Source organism: Aethalodelphis obliquidens, unplaced genomic scaffold, assembly GCF_003676395.1.
Source record: "Aethalodelphis obliquidens isolate GAN/ISIS:26980383/991018 unplaced genomic scaffold, ASM367639v1 scaffold16, whole genome shotgun sequence".
NCBI classification, from domain to species: domain Eukaryota; kingdom Metazoa; phylum Chordata; class Mammalia; order Artiodactyla; family Delphinidae; genus Aethalodelphis; species Aethalodelphis obliquidens.
In genome coordinates, this window is record NW_020837960.1 from 34,234,018 (window position 1) to 34,253,780 (window position 19,763).

General features: G+C 50.8%; 1 protein-coding gene across 1 annotated transcript in view; it reads right to left on the minus strand.

Moving 5' to 3' along the window:
• ATP12A (ATPase H+/K+ transporting non-gastric alpha2 subunit) overlaps positions 1-19,763 on the minus strand; it is a 93,653-nt gene that overhangs the window by 19,144 nt on the left and 54,746 nt on the right. Inside the window, exons 18-23 of the mRNA XM_027116772.1 lie at positions 6,434-6,662; positions 3,343-3,402; positions 2,349-2,552; positions 1,469-1,582; positions 405-539; positions 161-278 (exon numbers count right to left, since the gene is read on the minus strand). Coding sequence (XP_026972573.1) covers positions 161-278; positions 405-539; positions 1,469-1,582; positions 2,349-2,552; positions 3,343-3,402; positions 6,434-6,662 — 860 coding nt within the window. The remainder of the gene's footprint in view (positions 1-160; positions 279-404; positions 540-1,468; positions 1,583-2,348; positions 2,553-3,342; positions 3,403-6,433; positions 6,663-19,763) is intronic.

Genomic DNA, 19,763 nt, shown 5'->3' on the forward strand with positions numbered 1-19,763 from the left:
GACATTACTAAGGCCAAACACCAGCTCTCTAGGTTCTTCAATTCCACGTCTTCTCTTGGAGAAGCTTTGCAGCAAGTGATGGTAAAGAGAGGAAAACAAAGCCTGAAGACGGAGAAGCGCTATGAGCGGAACATGCGGTCCTGCAAGCAGCTGGACTTACCTTCCAGACAGGTTGTGGAGAAGAAGCTGATATTCTTTGTCTCCAGGGGGTTGTCATGGGTAAACTCAGAGGAGCGGGGCTGGGGCTCAGACTCCCCAGTGAGAGACGAGTTGTCTACCTAGAAGTTTTGAAACAAGTTCAGGGTCGGGCACCTTGTCCCTTCCCCAGTTATGCTGAGACCTGGAAAGACCACAGCAAGCCAGCTGGTCATGAGCACGATCCTTGGGGCGCCTGTGACGCTCACCTTACACCCCTGAGCAGACAGCAACCTGATGTCCGCGGGGATCTGGTCTCCTCCTTTAATCTCCACTATATCCCCCACCACCAGCTGGTCTGCAGGAACTGTCTTCTTCTCTGAATCTCGAACGACAAGAGCTTGCTGCGAAAGAAAATCATGACCCAGGCCTCAGATTCCCTCCTGGAATGACGATGGCAGTCCTGCACCCTCTCCAGACCTCAGGAAGGGAGGCACTAGGACCCACAGCTGTCAGAATAGCAGAAAATGAAACAAAGACTTTTACTTGGGGCCTGAAGACCCTAAGAACTATTGTTTCTTGAGAAGGAGCTCATGGAGATATTCTTTGACCCAGAAAATTCTGCCATGGGAGGGTACAGCAAAGCGACAGCCCTGAGCCTGGCGGGAAGGGAGACCATTAAGGATGAATGATCCTGCTGGGAGGTCCAGGAAGACTCCTGAAGGTTGAGCCAAAGGGTTTAACAATCTTGCTCAGGTCGGGAAAACTTTAATGGCGCGAGAGAAGGGTCTCCACTTCCTAGCACAGAAGATCCCACCCAGAGTCCCCTCTGTCCAGCAGCTCTGCAGACCAGCGAGGGTGCGGTTTTCCTGCCACGCTGACAGCAGTGCATGGTCTCCCTAGAGGACCCCTCCTGGGTTCCTGTGGGCGGAGGGATGGGGGCGCCTCCCATACTGAGAGCACATGTGGGGAGGCTGGGAAATGGGAGCAAAGAGGGTGACACTTAAAGAATCCCAGGTCGGCCTCCTTGGTTCCCGCTCGGAGCCCCCTGGACTGCTTTTGTCTAAACAGTTCACCAGCGCTGAGGAGAAACCACAGGAGATGCTGTGCAACGCCTCATGTCCCTGTCCCACTTTGCTCTCGACTAAGCGCTTTTCTCCATTTTATCTTGCTGATCGTCTCAAAACCCGGAGAGGAAACAGGGGCTCCACAGAGATTAGGTCACTTTGCAGGCAGCAGGGAGGGAGCCCAGGCCTCCAAGCTCTTCCACTCCCCCAGCCTGATGCTCGCTCATCTCAAGTCTCGCAGACACCACAGTGGGTGCCTCACCCACCTGTGGAATCATCTGGCGGAAGCTGGCCATGATGTTGGTGCTTTTCGCCTCCTGGTAATAGGCAAACGCCCCGGTTAAAATAACCACCAGGGCAAGCACGGAGCCCAGGTACACCTGGGAGAGGGGGACAGGCATCGATCAGAAAAACAAGCATCAGGAATGAGCCGGAGCCTAGGGCCAGGGTGCTCCATGGCCAGCGAGAGACATGGCAGTAGCGTCCTGGTGTAAAGAGCAGGCACACAATTTACACACTTGAAGTATATAACGAAGGGATCGTTAATAAGGTACACAGTGTGCAACAGTCACCACAATCCGTCATCCCAGTAAGTCCCCTTGAGCCCACTGGCCATCACTCCCCACTCCAGCCCAGCCCTGGCAGCCCGACGGCTCTGCTTTCTGAATCCAGGGCGGGTCTGCTCTGAACATTTCACATCAATGGAATCGTGCAGTATGCGGCCTTTCTCAGCTGGCTTCCTTCTCTCAGCATCGTGTCGGCCAATACAGTTTTGTGTTTCAGTCCTCCGTTATCAGCAGGCACAGAAGCTCTCCACAGCAAAGGGAGAGAATAGCTTTGAGGAGAGAAAGCCCAAAAGCACTTCACGTGGACAGGGATCCTTTTTCTCCACGTAGGAAGGAACTTTTGTGTTTCTCTCTCTCTCTTAAAAATTCATGCTCATACTGCCTCTGAGACACCAGAATGTCAGATGTAATTTCTGTTTTACACTTTGGAAAATGACTGATTTTCTCAAACTCACGTGGTGACTGATCAGTGGTGGACCCCTGACCCCAGCCCAGTGCTCTGCCCTTGCGTTACGGTGCTGACTCCTCACCGCCCCCCGCCCCGTTACCACCAAACCCAGGAGGAGCCCCAGGGCCTCACGCTGTCCAGGGAGGAGGACTTATCGTTGGAGTACTGAATCCCATATGCGATCCAGCACAGGATGGCTCCTATCCACAGGAGGATGGAGAACCCCCCCACCATCTGCTTGAGGAACTTGATAATCTTCGGGGTTTCCTTGGGGGGGGTGAGGGTGTTGGGCCCATCCCGAGCCAGGAGCTCAGCAGCCCGGGTGCTGGAGAGACCCTGAGAAAGCAGAGCCAAAAGAAACAGAAATCAGACGTTTCTCCCCCGTTGGGTTGGATGTCACGTTTCTGCAGAGGGTGGGTAGCGGTTACTACGTCCCAACTCAATCACTGCACCACCCAGGGAGCCTCGCCTGTCAGACTCCACCATTCCCTCAGCATGCCCTTCGGCCTCTCACATGCCGTTTCGGGGAGCAGCGTGGCTGCTGAGCGCTTTCCTACACGTCTGCCTCCCCCGCCCACTGCGAACTCCTGAAACCCAGGCATCGCCTGCTCCTCACACTGCAGGTATTCTTGTTGACTTGAACAGGTGCACCCAGATCTCCTGACGTTAAGACACCAAAACTTTTGAGATTTGAGATTTGAATTCACAGAAGGAAGCCCTACTTCTGTGGTGGGAGATTTTATGAGGCACATGGTGTGCCCTGCAGCCTTGTCCCTTTCCGGAGGAGGCCTTGATAAGACCCTAATACGTCCTGGGCACAGGGTTTAAAAGCAACCCCTGATCATGACAACGAGGAAGCATCCAAACCTTCCTGGGGTCACCACAGCTTCGCTGCGGTCACAGTCAAAGAACTGCTTGTGACCAAGCACACAGCTCAACAGAGGGCTTGGCCAGGGCTGTGGTTCAGACGGGCCAGCTCCCGAGGGGAACCAGCCCTGTCTCGCATGGTGGGCATGTGGGTGGCTGGCATTCTCAGAGTCGCAGCTTTGGGTCACTCATTCTTTTCCACAAACCCTGAGCACAGTCCTGGGATTCTCTCCCCATCACTGGTTCTCTGACGACTTACCGTAATGATGTTTGTACCGTATTTTGTTTCCAATTCCTCAGTGCTGAGTTTGTGATCATCCTGAAGGCCATGAAAAGAAAAACAGAGTGAATTAGATAATTCCAAGACTCAAACCCTAAGCCTTGACAAGTGCACGAAAGCTGGGAGTAGCGCTGAGGAAGGCAGAGGGGTCAGGGAGTGTGGGATGAAAAGAAGGAACCTTTGTCCCAGGGGCTACTGCAGCGAGAGAAGAGAACCTCGCTGCAGGACAGGTCACTGGCCAGGGGATTTTCTGGCCACCCCTGAACAGTTCAGACTTAACTTGCCATTTACCACAAAGCAGCTGTCCTTAGTTTTTCTGAGCAAAGCAATGTGTTTCACCTCAGTCTGGTCTCCAGCACATGCAAATCCTAGCACACCTGCTGTCCAGGCACCAGTGATCTGGACACTTAACTCAGACCTGAACTGTGGGATCCGTGGAGGGCTGTGAGTAGTGCCAAACCATTTCGTGTCCTGTTACCCCTGCAGCCCTCACCGGGCAGGCGGTCTGGCGCAGAGAAGCATGCCTTTCCTTATTCCAGTACTTGAGACTCAGTTCACTGTCAGAGAAGAAGCCCCCAGATTAAAAACCTGCCAAAATGAGCAACCACACTTGCTCATTTTGCCACAGAATCATTAGGCTAAAGCAGAGTCTCTCAACCTTGGCGTTACTGACATTTGGGGCCAATAACTCTGCTGTGGAGGCTTCTAGCCACCAGCGCCCCCCCTTAAGAAGTGAAAACCATAAATGTCCAGACATTGCTGAATCTTCCCTGGGGAGCAAAGCCCCCCTCTCCTCTCCCTCTGAGAGTCTCTGGGCTAAAGGACTAGAAGCCCTTTCTGTGGCAGGAAACCCAGGGCGAAGTCTTCCTCACCCCACCTAGAAAGCCCAGCATTCAGGATTCTAGAACTCTGATTGTCTGAAACAAAAATTTATACTGTGACTGGTACCAGAACCATCTCTTTTCTCAAGTATATGCAAAAAAGTTTCATGTTACAAAAGAGGTTTTTTTTTTTTTTTGCGGTACGCGGGCCTCTCACTGTTGTGGCCTCTCCCATTGCGGAGCACAGGCTCCAGACGCGCAGGCTCAGCGGCCATGGCCCACGGGCCTAGCCGCTCCGCGGCCCAGACTGGGGCGTGAACCCGTGTCCCCTGCATCGGCAGGCGGACTCTCAACCACTGCACCACCAGGGAAGCCCACAAAAGAGGCTTGATCTGCCTTGCTCATTTGTTCATTGTACCAATATCAACTGAATGTGGCATTGCTGGGGAGTCAAAGGATTAAGACACAGTTCTGTGCACAGTACACCAAGTCCTGGGCAGAGAAAAGTTAAAGGATGATTAGAGCCATCGGTTTCATGGATGCACCTCAGACTTTGAGGGGCTGTACTGCACTGTCGTCTCCTGCTAGCCCGGCTCTGGGGATGAGAGCAGGGCAGGGTGCGGGAGTAAGCTCTGCTGGAACAGCACAGGGCAGCACCAGGTGGCTCAGGCTTGAGTCACTGTCTGCCTGCGTCTTCAGAAGCCAGGGATGCTCTAGTTCTCATCAAGGTTCTAACTTGCTGGAGGGGTCGGGTTGCAAGGGCATCCAAGTACGCAGTCACAAATTATAGGATTCTTGTGAGAAGGTTGTGAAAAAGGAGGGAAAGAAAGATGTATCTCAGCAAGGAAGCAAGGGAACACTTTGGCCAATACTATGGAAATTATTTTTCTGTATTATACATCTTCACAAAATGCTACAATCTCAAGGGAGGTTCTCATTGTAATTTACAGGCATATGATACAATGGATATATATTCATATTATAATTAGCAATTTCAAGTAAGAGTAGTTATGTCTTCGCCCCTAACTGCTAGAGATACGTAGGAAATAAGAATGACTATCTCAGTCTTTCTCCTGCTTTCTCTGTAACCCTCTTAACAACTCTAAGAGGTAGGTACCATTTTTAATTCCAATTTTTCACAACAGGGAACTGAATTTCAGTCAAACTGGGATTTCAGTTCAGGTCAGTCCAGTTCCAGGGCTGTGGTCTTAAGTGTCATCAGAAGATACATGGACAAGTGCCTAGTGGTGTGTGCTGTTTAATGCGCTCTCCAGGAAAAATAAATAAAGAGCTCCGATTTGTAGCATTTACTGATTTCTCACCCCAGTCACACTTCACGCTACTAATCCAGTACCAGTCAGCTTGCCAAATTCCTGAGTGTTTAACAATTGGCCCTGTAGCACACATGAGCACACACTACTACCAGCTGCTCAAAGAATCCCAGCTTTAAGGTCTGCAGTGAAGTGCAGGGACAATCTAGCATAATCTCAAACTCACGTAGAAGTTTCCCCTTTGGCATTCCTGAGATGCAGTGTCACATTTCAGTCCCAGGGCAGCTCTTTTCCAGGGCAGCCAGCTTTACCAGAAACAGGGTTGCACGTCCACAAAACACTTCCATTAAGAACACTCTCATTCTTATCTCACTTTTCTCCTGACAGACCCACAAAAATTGTTTATTTCCCATTTTACCTAAAGAAAACGGAGCTTCAGCAAAGCTAAGTAGTTTGCTCCCAGTCACAGATCAGCCACGGAGAACTGGACCTCAGCTGAGCCTAAGGTTGTCTGAAGCCAAGCCCAACTCTCTTACAGCTGAAATTCTTTCTCGTGGGGCAAATATACCCAGAAACCTAGCAAGTGTAGTGCTTTTGGTTTTCCTCCGGGGTGGTTCTGCCTCAAATAGTTCAATCTTATCAGCTAAAATGTGGCAGCTGGCTGCTTGTATCATCTCGGCGAAGCCACCAGGAAGGAGAGCGGTCTGGGCCGTCCATGCCTGTGGGGACCGGAGTCAGAGACTCCCTCTGAGTGAGTCTCACCTGGGTGCGCCTACAGCCTGAATGCAGGGAGCTTTCAGAGGCCTGACCCCTGGGCAGATATTATCCCACCATTTTTTTTTTTTAAAAAACAAGGAAACAAGTCTCAGGGCTTTTCGAATTCTTGAGACTGAATTTTCGTCTGTGGGAGGTGGGTTATAGGGGCGAGCTCTCAGCGGGGAGGGCAGTGCTCAGGGGCACCCGGTTGGCTCAACTGACCAGATCGAGTTCTTTCTTAAGCTCCTCTTTCGGCTGATGCGTTTTGCGTTCTAAGCAGTTCTTTTTCAGGCCCCCGTACTTCTTGTCATGCCCCTTGTCCGTTTTCTCAATGTCTCCGGTTCCGCTGAGCTCCACAGAGTAAATTTCTGTTTTCTGAAAGAGAAGCAGAGGTGCGGTGCTGGCCCGAGGTGGGTTTTCCGAAGCGGAGCTGAGGCCTCCCCGACGGGACCTGCAGGGAAGACGCGCCTCCCTCCCTCCGGCCCCTCCTCCCGGGATCTGCTCCCTCCCCGCCCGGCGAACAGCGTCCCCCGCGCCCTCTCCTCCTCTGCTCCGGGGTGGAGGGCTGGCTGGGCGCGCGCAGGGCTGGGCAAGTTATTTCCCCGGCTCGAGACAAGATCCCCCAGGAGGGCAGGCTCTCCCTCGTGCCTGGTCCCCAAGGCACACGCCAGCGCGCCGTTCCTCGGCGGGGGCGCCCACTGAACTCCTGGGCCTCAGAGGCCGGGGCGGCTTCAGGACCACGGCGCACCGGTGGAGTCCCCAGCCCCGCGCCGCCTGCGAATCAGGACCCCCGCGGCCCCTGCCCCGCGTCTGGCTTCGCGTCTTCACGCCGGCAGCCCTGGGTCTCCGCGGTCTCCGCGCAGCGGAGGGAGACGCGCGGAGCCCGCCCGCCCTCTCCTGCCGCCCCGCGCGTTCGCGCCCCGGCTGCACGCACCGGCCTCATGGTGCGGGCGGGGGCCCCGGGGGGCGGGCGGGGGCCGAGGCCGGTGGCACGCTCCTTGCTCTTGCGGCAGCCGAGCGCCTGCCTGTCCGGCTCGGGCGGCGGTGCGGCCTTAAATGTGCGGCCCGCCCCTCCCCGCCCCTCCAGCGGGCTGCGCGCCCGGCGCGCTTGGGCGGGGTGGGCAGTGCGGTCCCGCGCCCCGACCTGCCGTGCGCCCCGCCCAGAGGAGAGCCCCCGCCCACCCTTCTCTTCGAGACCTAATTGCTCGTCGGTGGGGATTGCAGCTCCCGGTGTCCCGGCAGTAAGAAGCCCCGGGTGATCGGAGAATCGGCTTCAGGGGACGGTGATGGGGTCAGAGCGAACCGGGGGATAACCTGGAGACCCTCCGAGGGGCAGCTCCGTTCCTCTGCAGGGTCCAGACGGGGATGGAGGCGCTGTGAGGCCCGAGGGCTCCGGACGAGGCGCCCCGTGGGGATGGAGCCTCCCCTCCTCCGCAAGGGCTGCCCCACAGTCCGAATCACCCCCCTTCCCTTCTTCCCGAAAGGGCAGGGTTTGAACTCAAATCCCACCCCCAACCCCCCACTGCCCCCCGCCCCCGTGCAGCAGGGCAACAGCAGTGAGTCACTGAGTCCTAAGGGACGGGAAGACTCCGGCGACATCTGGTTACAGATACACATCACAGGTTCTCCAGCTCAAGCAGCAGTGTACTCCTGGGGAGGTCTGTGTAGGGAGATACAAACTTGGTATGAAATGTATTCCCGCTTTGCTGGGAATCCGGGAGAACGGGTCTTGCAGGCACAGAGTGGCTGCCCCTGCTCTATGTTTTTGGACATGTGGAGTAGAGGACACCTAGAGAGAGGCCCCTGGGCTCGAGCTTCCAGAGCAAACCCGGTTCACACTGACTTGGTTAGGGGGCCAGGAGAGAGGGGGGTGGGGAGAGGAGATGGCGCAGGTTTAAAAACGAGTAGGTTGGGGACTTCCCCGGTGGTCCAGTGGTTAAGACTCCGCGCTCCCAGTGCAGGCGGGCCGGGTTCCATCGCTGGTCAGGGAACTAGATCCCACATGCACGGCGCAACGTAAAAGATCCCGCATGCTGCGATGAAGATCTCGCTCGCGGCAACGAAGGCCCCGCGTGCGGCAACGAAGACCCCGCGTGCGGCGATGAAGACCCCGCATGCGGCAATGAAGACCCCGCGTGCGGCGACGAAGGCCCCGCGCAGCCAAATAAGCAAGAAGGCAAGCAAGGAAATACATGAGTGGAAGCAGCCCCCTCGGAGAAGACCGCTGCTAATCTTGTTGGTGTCAAGTTTGGAAAAGGTCTCAGTTCCTACCAACTGCACGGCAGAGAACACTGTCCTGCCCGGGATGGTCCCGCAGAGATCCCGGCTTCCACCAGGCGTCTGTCTCAGCCACTGCTGCTGTGGCCCCTGTGGCAGCCTCTGATGCCGTCAGGTGTCCTGGGTGTGACCTTTGCCCCTGCCCCACACCCACCCTAACTCCAGAGGTACTGCTTCGCCGTTGCCAGACACCTTGCCCCAGAGTCCCGCGAGGAAAGGGCCTCCGGGTGTGTGTGATGCGGGCACCTGGAGTAGTCCTCACCCGAGAGAGACACAGACTCACCTCTCTCAGGCCCCAGGGCCTATCGACCCTGACCTCCACCCAGTCCTGGTGACCTCTCCTGGGCTGGCCGGAAAGGCCAAGGTACAGACTGGGACACCTTCTCAGCCCGAGCCTGCAGTAGCAGCTTCTGCTGAAGCTGGGTTCTCCTGTCTTTGAAAAGAAGCATATCCACGCTGGGTCTCTTCTAGGGCTTTTCTGAGTGACAGGTATTACGTATTGGGACAGGTTGTCATATGAAACTATTCCTAGCTCATTTTGATCAATTAACGCACTTAACGTGTTTGAAATTGCACTAGACATAGGGGGTGGTTGGGAGAAATGGTCCTAAAATTGTGTTATTCTCTGCCCTGGAGGAAGTTACACTTGAGTTGAAGACCCAAACTCAACAAATAAACGATTGTAAGTGATCCCAGGAAGAACAGAATTTAGCACTAAATGGTATAGGTTTTAAGTGCTTTAGGAGTTTAAAGATGGGACGATCTCATTACTTAGAATTAGTTATCCAGATTTTTTCTCTCCCTTAGCAGCCTCCACGAGAGGTGGGAGAGAGGCAGGTGGGCCTGTGTGTGTCAGTTACCCCTGGTCCCTGAGAGGCCCCTCCTGCTGCAGTTCTGGGGGACAGGTGTCGCCCTCTGGCTCCCAAGGTGGAGGAAGAGGATCCAGGTGACAATGGGACGAGGAAGATTCCCTTCCGGCCTCACACCCACCACCCTCGTCTCCCAGGCACACGGCAGCCCCACACACCTGTGTCCACGCGTCCTGCCAGGTTATGACTGGACAGCATTTCTCCACCCATGAGGGCCTCCTGGAGTTGCAGTCAGAATGAAAAAACAAAAACAAACAAACCTTCCGTCAAGCAGGCTTCTGCACTGTTTCCTCATTTCTTCATTTATATGGGCGTATGAACATCCTGCAGAAAGGAAACTGGCTTCCAGAAATCAGCACCTGGTCTGTGGTTATAGCCCTGCCTGCAAAGCCCAGGGCCAGGTGGGCAGGATGCTCCAGGATGGGTTGGAGCCTGCGGGGGCTCAGGCAGGTTGGGGGCAGCCACACTCACCTTTCTCCTCGTGGATATGCTCCCCCAAATGTTAGGGCACTATGGCATTCGTTCTCTGTGACTAATTTTGGGTAATAAGAGCCTTTTTCAGAAAATTACCATTTTCCTTTTAATAAGTGGTTGAAAAATACTGATTGCATTCTGGTCTTTGATTTGTGTTTTTTAATCTTAGGGGGAACACAGATTTTCCCCACTTGAATCATCTTCATCTTTGTCATGGAAGTTATAACGTATATACATATGTAACATATAAATCGCATAATATGTATGATATGAAGGATATCATTCATACAAATATGTTGGGCTAACTTTGCAGGAATTTGCCTCTTCTGATGAGTGAGGTGATGCTCTCTTGGCCACCAGCCCCCACATTCTTCAGAGTTAGGGAGCCAAACGCAGACACTCGATATTTATTTATTCCTGGAATATTTCTTGGAGGTTTGTGATATGTATGTCGCATCACACCAGGTCCTTCCTGGGAAAGAGCTTTCCACCTGGTTGACAAGGCAGGCTACATCAGCCCAGGCAGGATATTCACACATGACGGTCAAAGGCCTGACGAGGTCCAGCACTGAGTCGGTGGGCAGAAGCCGGACTCCAGAACAGCCGAGGAAGGAGCGAACTGTGCAGTGGAATGATGGGCACTTCCCGAAGTGGGTTGAGTGCCAGTGCATTTTGAAGGCTGGGTCACCTGACTCAAGGGGGGCAGGTGAGGGCACTGGCTCCTGCACAGACATGACTGAGAGCGTTTCAGGGAGTAGCAGGAGGCCCGGCTCTCAGGGTGGGCTCCGTCCGTATGCCTTGGGGAATACTTGACGATGAGATGGCATAAAGGAAACGACGTTTTAGGAAGATGAGAGGTTCTGCAGCAAAAGCGGAGGGCCGGGCTTGCAGCTGCCCCGACGACATGAGACCTGAGCCCAGCTGCCCCCATCATAGGCTCCTGTCAGCCAGCAGAGCGCCAGCGAGGTTTGAGTGTTGGCACCCTGATGCCCTGAGCATGTTTAGGCCCTAAGCAACCGTTATTTCAGATATAATTTATTTGTTCTGTCAAGAGTCTTTGAAATGAAACAAGGGAAGGAAGGGCAAACGATGGTCACCCAATCTAAGTTAGAGGAGTTTCTAGACTCTCCCCTCTGGGTACCGCCCATAAATGTACATTTATCCTGTGTTTCCAGGGTGAACTGAGCTGTTCTAAGGTCTGTGGGGGAGGGGAGCTATGGGATTAAAGAATATCATAAGAGACATGCTCCATCTCACCCACAAAGATCAGCTTCAATCTCATAATAGTGATGAGGGGCTGTCATCCTTTACAAAGATCTAAGGTAATTAAAAAAGAGTGTGGGGCTTCCCCGGTGGCACAGTGGTTGAGAGTCCGCCTGTCAATGCAGGGGACACGGGTTCGTGCCCCGGTCCGGGAAGATCCCATATGCCGCGGAGCGGCTGGGCCCGTGAGCCACGGCCGCTGAGCCTGCGCGTCCGGAGCCTGTGCTCCGCAACGGGAGAGGCCACAGCAGTGAGAGGCCCGCGTACCGCCAAAAAAAAAAAAAAAAAAAAAGAGTGTGACCTTTCCCCAGCGATGTTAGTAGAACTGTCTTCATCTCCCCCAGTTTTCATGCCTGGTCTGTCCCTGTGAGATGCCACGTTCGGTTTTGGGGTGAGAAGAACGACGTGATCCTTATGGGGTCAGTGTTCCATGTAAGCCAGGCACAGAGAACTGTAGCTTCATCATCTTGGTTATCTCTCGTCCTCTCTGATATACTTTAAATAACTGTCTGTGATAACCCAGCATCTTAAGTCAGCATGAAGTAAGCTGGCCTGGCTCTATGAACGCATCTCTCCTGGGATCAGCACTTCAAAATTCCAAAAGTTTACTCTAGAAGCAAACGGGAATAAGAGAGAAGGAAGACAGCCCAAATGCCTGGCTTCATTCACACCAGGGCCCGACTTAGTCCTTGCTGATCCAGAAAGGTGCACAGGAATGGGCCGTCCACAATGTGGCACAGACTCCACAGCGTGGCTAGGCTCGGCATTTCCTACACAAGCCTGAGGAAAGGAAAGCAAGTGAAGGAACTGAGAAACTGCTTTCCAGGGACAAGCGGGAGGAAATGGGCAGCTGCTTGGCTGCATGTTCTACTGGGAAGTTCCCCGAAGAGGCGAGTGGGCAACTGAGGTTCTGAAGTTGTGTCTGCCGTCACGCGGGAAGGGGTCAGACCTGCTGGATAACGAGCCGCTGGGCCCCGGGGAGAGGTGGAAAGCCAGGAGGAACACGAACACGTTTAAGGAGGTCCTACTGCGGCTGCCAGAGTGTCCCCTGAAGAAAGGAGGCCACCGGCTGCCGAAGCACAGCTTGTGTGAGTGAACCTGCGACCAGCATGACAGCGGGGGAGCCTCGGGTCTGATGGCTCAGCCTTCACCAGCTTCCAGCCTTCTTAGACTCTGGACTGACCTTTCTCCTCACGTTAGTCTCTCTTTCCTCCCTCTTAGGGTTGCCAGATAAAACACTGGCACGAGATATGGGAACATGTGTATATGTATAACTGATTCACTTTGTTATAAAGCAGAAACTAGCACACCATTGTAAAGCAATTAGACTCCAATAAAGATGTTAAAAAGAAAAACAAAAAACCCCACAGGCACCTGTTAGTGTTGCCTTTCAGATAAACAGTGAATACTTTTTTAGTAGGTCTCAAATATCACATACGACATACTTATACTAAAACTATTCATTGTTGAGCTAAAGTGCAAATTTAACCAGATGTTGTTTGCTAACGTTGGCAGCTGGCTTCCTCTGGATGCCGTGGGGCCCCTTACATCAACAGGCACAATGGGGACCCTGGCCCAAGCTCTCCTGTCTTCCGTTTCTCCACCAGATAGGAAAATAAAAATATTCAGACTTTCTCTTTTTGCCATGCCAGTCCCGGATTTGTCTTAAGACGGTCAACTTGAATGAGTGTGGAAGTAAGTTTTTTTTTTTTTTTAATCCCCTATCTCTTTAGCCAGAAAGATCTTACCACCGTGCAGAGGTCACATTCTTGGAACTGAGGGAATTCGGTGCCGCCTCAAGACCAACTGTGAATTCTAGAAGCGACCAGCAGAGGGCGCACATCCCACCACCGCACCTGGACTCAGCATCCCTGGTGAGCTCATCACCTACCACCAGGCCACCTGCAGTCGCTCAGGCACCAAGAATTTACAGAACACCCGCAGGCGTGGCCACTTCGTGCCAAATACTTCATTTCTGATGGAGCGAAGGACAACTTGGTAAAAGACAAGTCCCAAACAAACAAACCATTAAAAAAAGAACACCAGTAAAAGAAAAGAAGCAACAATAAAACTCCAGTGATAATTACCACAAAGAAACAGTGAACTACGACGTTACCAGAAAAAGCAAACTGTCATGGTTTCCCTACTCCTACGGCTGGATGGGATTTGGAAACACCACATTCAACCTTCCAAGTCTTGCTTCTTCCCTGAGGCATTCTCTGAGGAGTAGCCCACCTCACCCGCTACCTTCTCCAAGGGGCTAATGCTTTCCTAGTGAAGGGGAGCAGAATTTGCCTCCCCAAGTATGTCTCTTGGGCGTATTACTTCTTTTAAGCTGCTTATTTTCCAAGAAACAGCAGGCATGGGGAAAACTCTGAAAACCAAGTAGGAGCTGCCCTCTTGTGAGAAACATTTGCATCTGTAAGGGAGATCTCCGTTTGTAAGGGTGTCTCCCAAACCTCCAGAGCCATCAGTGGAGCAGCAAGGACTTCCGTCTGTGTGACGGCCCCGCCCTTGTCTACTGTGCTTTGCCTGGTCGCTGCCCCTAACTGCTTCCCCATCTTCAACATCCTCTTTGGTCTTTGGCTGAAGACGGTACATGAGGTGAGGACTTCGTCCGTTTTGGCGAGTTACTCCGTTTTCCTGGGTCTCTTCCATGTGTACGCGTTATTAAACTTGTTTGATCTTCCCCCTGTTCATCTGTCTCATGCCAATTCAATTCTAAACCAGCCAGACGAACCTAGAAGGGAGAGGAGAATTTCTTCCTCCCCAGCAGGAGTCTTGGCCCTACAGAGCCCTGATGCTTCATTTCATTTGTTTGTCTCCCCATCAAGGAGATATGCCCTTCGATGCCACGTCACAGACTTTCTCGGTCTTTCAAGACACGGCCACGGCCACTGGCATGTAGTAGGTGCCTCCAAGGCTCAATTCTCTTGGAGAAATGAAAAACTTTAAAAAATGTCATTTTATTTACTTATTTAACAAATTTATTTATTTATTTGTTGTTTATTTTTGGCTACTTTGGGTCTTTGTTGCTGCACGCGGGCTTTCTCTAGTTACATCGAGTGGGGGCTACTCTTTGTTGCAGTGTGCGGGCTACTCATTGCGGTGGCTTCTCTTCTTGCGGAGCACGGGCTGTAGGCGCACGGGCTTCAGTAGTTGTGGCTCGCAGGCTCAGTAGTTGTGGCTCGCGGGCTTAGTTGCTCCGCGGCATATGGGATCTTCACAGACCAGGGGTTGAACCTGTATCCCCTGCATTGGCGGGTGGATTTTTAAGCACTGGGCCACCAGGGAAGTCCCACTGTCCCATTTTTATAAACACTGTTTTAGAGCCAGATTCCTTGTGGTTTGTTCTGAAGCCATTTTTCTAACCTTGGGGTGTCTGGGTAGCAGTGGGGGGCAGACGATGAACAGTCAGCTCCAGGAGAGAGAAGTGAGGAGTAGAGGCTCTGGTTTTGAAATATTTGAGAGGCTGCAGTGAAGTGATTTGAGTTCTTAGATTTCCTAGGAACTCAGAGAGGCCAAACTACTTCTGCTAAATTTTATGCTGGTTATAAGCTCTGTTTTCAAATGCAGCATGTAAACTGTTTCTACAAAATAAAAGGAAAAAGGGAATTCAGCAACTTTCTGGTGGATTTGGTCAGCATAGACTTCACATCTACAGCTCACAGGGTCCCCTAGACTTGGAGGTTTGGGTACCGGAAAGATCCAAACAACCTCCTAAACACCCTTGTTTTCTTGGCCCCTTTGGTCTCAGCCACATAGACTCAGATTATTCAGCTATAATTATTAATGCATGAGAAGGGGAAACACAGAAGGGCGGCTTCTTGAGGATTCTGTTTATCTTATCTGTGGTGCCCCAAAGGTGTACCATGGAATCTTAGTCCTGCAGCATCGTCATAAGGACAAATATTGATACATTCAACAAGGTTTTATACTGTGCACTTTTCATCCTTGGAGAGTTGCTAAGCTATTAGCATTTAAAAGGTGCTAGGACCCCACTAACCTCCCTCAGAGGGACATTTACTTGAACAGAAAATCTGATTTTACAAGGTCATGTTAAATCAGAAGGTAATTTGTCCAAACACAGTTCACATGCAGCATCTAATCCCGCACTGAGAATGTTTCCTGCCTTTCGAAGCCTGCAGACTTCTTCATATACCCAGCCTGCTCCAGGACACTGAGGTAAGATCCTTCACCTCTCCTCTGCCAGGTGCTGAGCAGGGCAGGTGTTAGTGCGGCATCTACAATGGGCTTGATGATTTGGAGGATATGAAGAAGTAATAAGAATGGTTTTATTCAAAAGTTTAAAAAATTATTTGCATAAATATGTCCACAGTAGTGATTTTTATTTATTAAAAATTTTTTTAAAATTTATTTTATTTATTTTTTTTGGCTGCGTTGGGTCTTCGTTGCTGCGTGCGGGCTTTCTCTAGTTGTGGAGAGCGGGGCCTGCTCTTTGTTTGCTGTGCACGGGCTTCTCATTGCAGTGGCTTCTCTTGCTGTGGAGCACGGGCTCTAGGCGTGCAGGCTTCAGTAGTTGTGACACGTGGGCTCAGTAGTTGTGGCGCATGGGCTTAGTTGCTCCACGGCATGTGGAATCTTTCTGGACCAGGGCTCGAACCCGTGTCCCCTGCATTGGCAGGTGGATTCTTAACCACTGTGACACCAGGGAAGCCCCACAGTAGTGATTTTTAAGTGGCAAACATTTGGAACTATTCAAATGTCAAAAAAGGGGCTATGACTTAAAATTATAGCATAGTAACATGAATGAATATCATGAATTAATTGGAAAATATGGCTATCATGTAGAAAATATCAGTATGAGGGCATGCTTAAATGAAATAAAGTTAGGTGAAAATAGCAGAAAATAGGTTATGTGTACAATGATTACCATGATGTGGAATTATATGTGTGTACGTTAGCAAACATGAGAGAATTTGAATGAGGTTGCTGGTTTAGAATGCAATATACATTGGGCTTTTTTTTACCCAACCACTCAAGTTTCTAAAAAAGAGCAGGTGGAAAACCTCCCAAGTGTGTGGAGTGGGGGCCCTCATTTCACTTACCCGGGGCTGGGCAAGGACAGACGTTCAGGCCGGGGTCAGCTTGATGTGTCCACTTGGCGAAGCTGCAGTCTCAGGCAGTTCAATCTAATGCCCTTGTCGGTGCTGTTGTGAGGCATTTGGAAGCGGGGACCGACGTCGAGAGTCAGTTGACTTTAGGGAGATGGTCCTGGATTATCTGGGTGGGCCCCGTGCAAGCAGACCAAAGGCCTCGAGAGCAGCTCTCGTGGCCCCCAGCCCGCTCCCTGACGGCCTTCAGACTTGCCCTTCCAGCCTGCACAATGTCGTGAGCCAGGGCTCTTACTTACCTGTCTCTGACTGGTTTTGCTCCTCCGGTTGAATTTGGACTAAGTTGCTAGAAGCACTTTAGAGACGGCACATGGAAACTCAGTGGGGAGCCCAGAGCAAGTGAGTGCCGGTGAGGACGATCCAGACCTGCAACCTGGAGTTATCTCTGCTATGCAGCCTCTTCTTCATTTTTCTGACTTGGGGCAAAAGGGAAGGGTGGCCTTCTTTGTAAAGTTCCACAGAAGTTTTATGAGAGCTGATAGAACTGCCTTTGAAATGCTAGAAACTATGTGTCCAGCCCCCTCCCTGCTCCAAGCTCGGAGAAGAGCACCGGCTCTTGAGGGACCCGTTTCACTGCTGCTCTCCTTGGTGAAGGCAGGCAGCCACACTGCGGGGTCCCGGGACCCGACAGGCAGTGTCCCAGGGAAAGGTGGCAAAAAGGGATTCCAAGGGGAACTGGTGGTTACAGCTGCATAAGCTCACTTCCCGCCTTGTAGCCACACAGGAAAGTCAGCGCCCACAGCCCCCAGACTTGACTGGATTGCAGGTGGCGGAAGAACGGGGCGGAGAGGAGTGGAAGCCGTGTTCTCACAGGCAACACGCAGCATCCTGTTCCACTAACTCTAGAGGCAGGGAGATAGATTGGAAAGTCTTGGAAAGTTCCCTCCAGAAAAAATGTTTGTATGTAATGAGGCACTAAATTTATCCTTCCACGTCAGAGGGTTAGCTCCTCTCCAACCAGGTAAAAACCCTGGGCGTGAGAAGGAGAGGACGCCCCAAGTATACATACTTAGGATTAAACTTTGTAGTTTCCTTATGAGTTCATCGTATCCTTAAAATAGAATTTCCATCTGTGTTCTCATAAAGTCTGTGTAAATACGGATTCTAACATAGGTTGGAAAATTATATCTTCAAGGCCAGATGTATGATTTGCAAGGAAGATTCAGTTTCCTCTAGTAATCCCCTCATTTGGGGAGCAAAGAACCAGGAAGGATGGAAAAATAGAAATGAATTTATGATGGCCCTGACTGTATAAGGAAAGCTTTATGAGTTTGATAAGGGCCTTTGTACAACATTTTTGCATGTTATATGTAATATGAGTAATTCTCTTTTTAAGTAAACACAACATACAATACTCTATGCTTAATAAAGCAGGGAAATAATTTATGTATTCTCCACCCTCAAAATTAAAATGCCATGTGTTAGACTGTAAGGTGTGAGAGGACTACGCAGCCTTGTTAGGTAATGAAGAAGGGCAAAGCCACAAAGATGGAAGCAGTGGGTGTAAAGCTGGGGATTGTGGGAAATTCTGTGGTTCAAGAAGGAAAACAGGTAGGTAGCTGATAGCGAACAAAGATGCTCGGGACAAAGATGGTTGTAGGAAACTCAAACTGTGAAGAGGCAACTGGAACCATTGGTTAGTGTTCAGTTGTTTGATTTCCATGACAAGCATTTTAATAGCCTTAGACAAAAAATTTTCAGACTAGCATATTATTTCTCCTACTCCTTGTCGTTTATGATAGAAAACTATGGGAAATTAGTAAGAAAATAATTTTAGGAATCACTTTATTAAAAAAATTCATTCTTCCATAAAGTAAGATACATCGGGATTTCCCTGATGGCGCAGTGGTTTAGTCTCCACGCTCCCAATGCAGGGGGCCCGGGTTCGATCTCTGGTCAGGGAGCTAGATCCCACATGCATGCCGCAACTAAGGAGCCTGCCCACCTCAACTTAGGAGCCCACCTGCCTCAAATAAGACTTGTGCAACCAAATAAATAAAATATTTTTAAAAATGTTCTCAAAATAAAAAAAGAGATACCCTTGTAATCTTTGGAAGCACCCACTTAAGTATCAGATTTTATTTGAATTTATATATTATGTTCTGTTGTTTAGAAGTTGTTAATATTTACATTAATTAATTGATGAAATACATGATTGGTGAGTCAAAATACTCTAAAGATTGGGCAGAATAAACAACAATAATAATAAAAGCGAATCTTCATTGGAAAGGACATAATTTCCTGTCTTGTAAGAATCGTTGCTTCACATTGATCTTTCCACTGGTAGCTATCATTTAGTGAGTGTTCTTATGCAATGGGTATACTAGAAATATAACTTTATTAAAATTTTTTGAATTGAGATATAATTGACATAAAGCTCTTTTTTAGTCAAAGATTTTAAATTACAAAAGTAACATAGCACTGTATAAAGTGCCACCCACCTCCATCCTTGTTCTCGGAAATCATCACCTTGACGTCGCTGGGGAAGACAGTTTCAAGAGGCCACAGATTTCTGCCACTCATGGAGGTCACCCAAGCTGCGGCGTCTGTGACTGAGGTTAAGGCCCGTGATCCCTGAATATTCATTGAGCACCAATAGTGTCCAGGTGGTGGGAATGAGACTCAGATCACAAACTCGGGCATGTGAGAAAAAGAACTTTATTTTCTATAACTAAGGTATAGTTTCTATTTCAAGATCCATTTGCCAGGTGGTGGGAAGTCAGTTTTGTTATGATGGGGTTATCCCAACTATCCCTGGTGTTGGGTCTGTGTAGCTCCAGGTTCTGTTCCTGGAGTTTTCTGTCCTCCTAGAGGGACACCTGCTGTTGCTTGAGATGGAAGACGGGAAGCCCTGAGTTTGAATCGTTAGGGTTACGGGCTTGGTGGGGAGGCACCTGGGGACATGAGGCTGCCGCACAACTGCTCTCCTGGCTGGGCTGGTCCTGGAGTCGTGACCTTGATGGTCTCATGGTGGAAGGAGATGTAAACCTCTGATCCTAATAGCTTTTGCTTCTCTTTCTTTTTTTTTTGGCTGCGCCGTGTGACTCGCGGGATCTTAGTTCCCTGACCATAGACTGAACCCAGGCACAGGCAGTGAAAGCGCTGAGTCCTAACCACTGGACCGCCAGGGAATTCCCTAAATCATGGGCCCCAACCCCCAGGCCACGGACCAGACCGGTCCCAGTCCTTGGACTGTTAGGAACCGGGCAGGAGGAACAGCAGGAGGTGAGCGGCAGGTGAGGGAGTGAAGCTTCAACTGCGGCTCTCCATCGCTCCGGTTACGGCCTGAACCACTCCCCCGTCACCCCGCCATCCGTGGAAAAATTGTCTTCCATGAAATCTGTCTCTGGTGCCAAAAAGGTTGGGGACCGCTGCCCTAAATGCACTACTTCTAATGTCCACAGTTAGATTTGATGTGTTTAGCACATGTCCTTAATCGGGTTAAGGAAATTTTTGTTGTTGTTGTTTGTTTGTTTGTTCGTTTTGCGGTACGCGGGCCTCTCACTGCTGTGGCCTCTCCCGTTGCGGAGCACA